Source organism: Microtus ochrogaster, chromosome 1 (assembly GCF_000317375.1).
Source record: "Microtus ochrogaster isolate Prairie Vole_2 chromosome 1, MicOch1.0, whole genome shotgun sequence".
NCBI lineage: Eukaryota > Metazoa > Chordata > Mammalia > Rodentia > Cricetidae > Microtus > Microtus ochrogaster.
In genome coordinates this window covers 61686754-61691882 of record NC_022009.1, presented here as the reverse complement: position 1 = coordinate 61691882, position 5129 = coordinate 61686754, and the positions used below count along the sequence as shown (strand labels likewise).

At 46.5% G+C, this 5129-nt stretch overlaps 1 protein-coding gene across 1 annotated transcript in view; it reads left to right on the top strand.

The window, feature by feature from the left end:
- The window catches only part of Lrriq4 (leucine rich repeats and IQ motif containing 4), a 29992-nt gene extending 25141 nt beyond the window's left edge, over positions 1 to 4851 (top strand). The window contains exons 6-7 of the mRNA XM_026778794.1: positions 353 to 671; positions 4588 to 4851. Of these exons, the coding sequence (XP_026634595.1) occupies positions 353 to 671; positions 4588 to 4851 (583 nt within the window). The remainder of the gene's footprint in view (positions 1 to 352; positions 672 to 4587) is intronic.
- The last annotated feature ends 278 nt before the right edge of the window (positions 4852 to 5129 follow it).

Genomic DNA, 5129 nt, shown 5'->3' with positions numbered 1-5129 from the left:
CAGGGACAACTCTCCTGCCCTCAGGGTGGGCTCCTTGTCCCACCACCAACAGGATCAGCTCCAGTGTGCTGCCCTGGCAGGTGCAGGGTCTACTTTCCTGCGTGATGCCCGCTGTGGGCAGCAAGTGGGGACACCTTTCCCTCATCCAGGGCACCAGATGGCAGACAAGGGGGGACAGGGCCAGCTCTGCTGCTCTCCTGCCCTCAGGGCTGGCTCACTTGTGCCCCCCAACAACAGGGTCAGATCTAGTGTGCTGCCGAGGTGAGGTGCATACCTCCCATGGTGAAGGGTGGGGCCAGCTTTCCTGATTATGGGGTTCAGCTCTCTTGCCCATCTCCCCATGGTAACACAGGAACACAGGTATGGACATCAACACAGACTGCAGCCACAGCAGGACCATGAACCCAGACATGGCTCTCGGCAGCAGCCTTGGCCTTAATGACACCATGGCCCCGGGTGACAGCATAGGCCACCCAGATCAGCATGGCTCCAGCAGCAGCATGGCCCACAGGCACCAACATTACCACAGGTTATGGCCCAGACCCAGGGCAAACATTTGGCACTTGATGGCAACATGGACCACAGGCATCAGTAGAGACCCCAGCTATGATAGGACCATGGACCAGACACATCCCTCTGCAGACCTAGCCCAGATGACACCATGGCCTCAGGTGACAGTGCTGGTCACTGAGATTGCCATGCCTAGCAGCAGCATAGCCCTTGATAGCCCTCGGACACCAACATGGTCATAGGTTGAGGTCTAGCCCCTGGGCATCCGTGTAGCCTTTGGTGACACCATGGACCACCAGGCACCAACACAAATCCTGGTTGTAGTAGGTCCACGGACTCAGACATGGTTCTTGGCAGTAGCCCAGGTCCAGACATCACCTTGGACTTGGGTGGTCAGCAGGCCATTTACATTAGTGTGTATAAATAAATTTGTCTTTGGGCTGTCGGCTCACAAAAAACAACACAGAGACTTATTAATTATGAATGCTTGGCCTATAGTTTAGGCTTGTACCACATAAATTAACCCATTTCTATTAACATATGTGTTGCCATGTGACTAGTGGTTCTCACTTCTCCTCCTGCATAACTTGCTTCCTCTGAATCTGGCTGGTGACTCCTCCTTTTTTCTACCCAGAGCTCTCTCTGTTCAGAAGTCCCACCTATACCTCCTGCCTAGCTATTGGCTATTCAGCTTTCTATTAAACCAGTCCAATGACATATTTTCACACAGTGTAAAGGAATATTCCAGAAGTGTGTTCCTCACCACCCTCACCTCTTCTGATTCACACCTCTCTCCAGTCCATGAATGGCTCCACCTCACTCTCTCCTCCACCTTCCCACGCTCTGCTCGCTCACTATAATGGTGTCTGACTGTCTGGTGCCTCTGCACTTGGTTGAGTTCTTGCACCCACCAGCAGCCACGGGGCATGGTGCGGAGCTGTTGCTGTTGCTGCGTCTCTGGCCCAGGGCTGGAGAACCCCCTGGGACTGACTTTGTAAAGCAAGCATAGTCTTTTGCTTAACTGGAAGCTTAACTGACCAGTGGGTCTCGTCAGTTTGTGTGTGGCCTTTGCTGTTGGGCACGTGGCCTAGGCTTGCAATCTGTTTAAGCACGTACACATTACTGAATGGTTATTCATTATGAATAAAAGGTCTTTGTATAAACACAGATGCTTATGAATTCTTGGGGGGTACCCAAGAGGAAGGAACCCGCAGAGCACCTCCTTCTAATGCTCTCAAAACCACCTCATCTTAATGACTTTACTTTTGAACAGTACTGATCTTAAATATAATTTTTTATCACGTTTTAAAATTTATTATTAGGGGAGGCATGTGCATGCCATGGTATGTGTGTGGAGACCAGAGGACAACTTGCTTTGTCATATAGGTCCCGGGGATTGAACTAAGATCGTCAGGCTTGGCAGCAGGCCCTTTTACAGGCTGAGCCATCACACAGATTTTACATCTGTACATCTTTTAGCAATGGTTGTGTCTCTGTTTATTCACATAGTGTCATGTAGGGAAAAAAAACCCAGGTTGACTTGCATGTATCGGAATACAAATGTATCTCAGACATTCTTGCTGTTCAGGGACTCAGCCTCTAGGAAATGAAACATTTAAAAGTTGCTTAGTGTAACACAAAACCTTTCAGTTAACAAACAAAAAGCAAGAACTTCCCAGAGGAAATGTCTATTGGAATTTGTTTGTTCTGGCTATAAAAGGTTTTAGTTTATTTTAGAAAATGTGATTTTGACACTATCTTTTAAATTATTGGCTATTAAAAAAAAAGAACCAAACCAAACAAAGAAAAACCTCACACGTGCTGGTGGCCATTGTTACTGTGGAAAGTTTATATTTAAGAAAAAATACAGCAGGACGAATCATTTTTTTTTTTTTTGAGACACTGAAATCTGTAAACCAGGCTGGCATCGAACTCACAGAGATCCACCTGCTTCTGCCTCCCAAGTGCTGGGATTAAAGACGTGTGCCATCCCCCCGCCCCCAGCTTATTACAGAACAAATCTTAGGTTACAATAAAAGCATGAGTGCTGGGGAGATGGTTCAGTGGGCAAGGCGCTTCCTACAGGCTGAATTCACCAAGCCCTGGCTTCAGTGAGAGACGCTGCCTCAGGAAATGAAATGGAGAGACAGAGAAAACACCTGGTAGCATCTTTGGGCCCCCATGGGCAGTCACACTCACATACACCAGCACACATGTGAACACACGTACACACATCACACACATACAATACACATGCAAAAAAGATAATATGAGAATGTTACAGTGAGTGCTCTTCACAGTAGAACTGTATACATGTAAGTGTGTGTACACACATATACACCTTTGTGGAACACATGTAACATAGGAAAATAAGGCAGAAAAATCTTAGAATGATAAATAAACCAGATACATTACCAAAATATGAACACTTTTTTTTTAATTTTTTCTTTGTTTTTTTTTGTTTTGTTTTTTATTTTTTTCAAGACAGGATTTCTCTACAATTTTGGAGCCTGACCTGGAACTAACTCTTATAGACCAGTCTGGCCTCGATCTCACAGAGATCCACCTGCCTCTGCCTCCCGAGTGCTGGGATTAAAGGCGTGTGCCACCACCACCCATGAACACTTTTGGTGAACTTCCTACACAGTATATGGATTAGTTATATATCCCGAACAAATGAAAACTCTGGTCTAAAACATCATATTCATTTTGTAAGACTGACTAAAGACATGCTCACATTGTTAATATTATTTTGTGTGTATATGTGTATGTGCATGTACAGGTGTGTGTGTGTGTACAGGCATGCTTGCTTGCTTATACAGGTGTGTTTGTGTGTGTGTGCAAACCACACAGCAATCTCTGGTACTGTTCCTCTGGGGCAGCACCCACCTGGTTTTTTGAGGCATGGTCTCTCTCTAGGCTTGGAACTCAGCCAGGGAGCCTCAGGGATCTGCCTGTCTTTGCTTCCACAGCGCCCGATTACAAGGACATCATCATGACTCCTTGTGTTTTCATGTGTCCTACTTAGATCAAACTCAGGTCTTTATGCTTGCAGGGCAAGCACTTTCTAGACTGAGCCATCTTCCCAGTCCCATATATGGTTATTATATACCAGTGGTTCTCAGCCTTCCTAATGCTGCAACCCTTTAATACAGCTCTTCACGTTGTGGTGACCCCCAGCCATAAAATTATTTTGCTGCTACTGTTATGAGTCATAATGTAAATATCTGATATGCAGATCCTGTAAAAGGGTCCCTGGACCCCAAAGGGGTCATAACCCACAGGTTGAGAACCACTGTTATATATGCTAATCACAAAAATCTTCAAACATAAATGCTACTAAACAACACAGCATTCATATTATTTTACTCCATTAGAGAACCTCTCATTACTTAGGAAGCAGCCCTCTGAGCCCCACCATGGTCAAGCTGAATGCCCCTTCTGTGGGTGTGGGCAAAGTATTCTAATTCTTCCCCATGCAAGGCTGGGGCAGCCCATCTTCTCATCCATATTGTTGGGTCCTTAGAGGACAGGCCTTCACACCCCCACTTGATCTGTTTTGCACTCTTTTGGTTGGTTGAAAACAGGAACAAAAACAGGAACAATCTGTTGTTTTCAGCAATGGTTCTAGGGATGTTTACCCCTAAGCCATTGCGTTATGGTCATGAGCTTCCTGCTATTGCTGATTTGGCCTCCCCTGCTGAGGGCTATATATACTTGTGAGAAAGTGGAATAAAAGGCTTGTCTGTGAAACCTGAAGTTGTGTTGCGTATTAATCCCGACGTCCCTCGCTCAAAAGAGCGACAGTTGCCGTGCTGGCACGGCAAAGTGGAGGTTCCCACCAAGATCTGAGAAAGAAGGGGTAGCAGACAGGGTCATCCTAGGCCGGTAAGGATGGATTGAGGTAAAATGGGATCTGCAAGCAGTAAGAGAGACCTGATATGTCAGATAGCTAAAGTGTTAGAGAAACAAGGAACCGAGGTCAAAGAGAGAACTTAGATTTTCGTAAGAATATAGCCGCAGCAAGCCCATGGTTTTTTGACAGGTGGAGGTTTGAACATCTCCGATTGGAAACAGGTAAAAACAGATTTGCAGAAATGGCTGCAAAAGGAGGGTGCCGATAGCGTCCCTATATCTACCTTTTCGCTATGGCACCTGGTTCGCGATGCCCTACTTACTGATAAAGTGAAAGTGAGACCGGAGGTCATCGCGGCTAAAGAGATACTTGTAGAAATACTGGAGGAAGAGACTCGCTGGTCCATAGGATCGGCAGAGTCACACGGGACCAAAAGGAAATGTCAGAGGTGCCAGGGGGAACTTTGGAATCTGGTGCGGGACTAAGGCTAGCACCAAAGTCTGCCCCGTTCGGTGCAAAACCAGATAGCAATAACCTCCGAGTCAGAAAATGGGGAAGGCAGCCTCAGCTCTAGTGCAGAGAATAGTTTATCTGATGAGGAAGCACAGCTAATGCAGGAAATTAAGGTACTTTGGAAAAGGCTGAAGCGCTGTAAGGCGAAGGATTCCTTATGTGTGCCGTCAGCCCCACTTGCTTTTAATGAGGATTGGGGAAGGAGGGAGTCCCGTTGGGAACTGACAGATGACAGGGAGGCCGAAGAGGG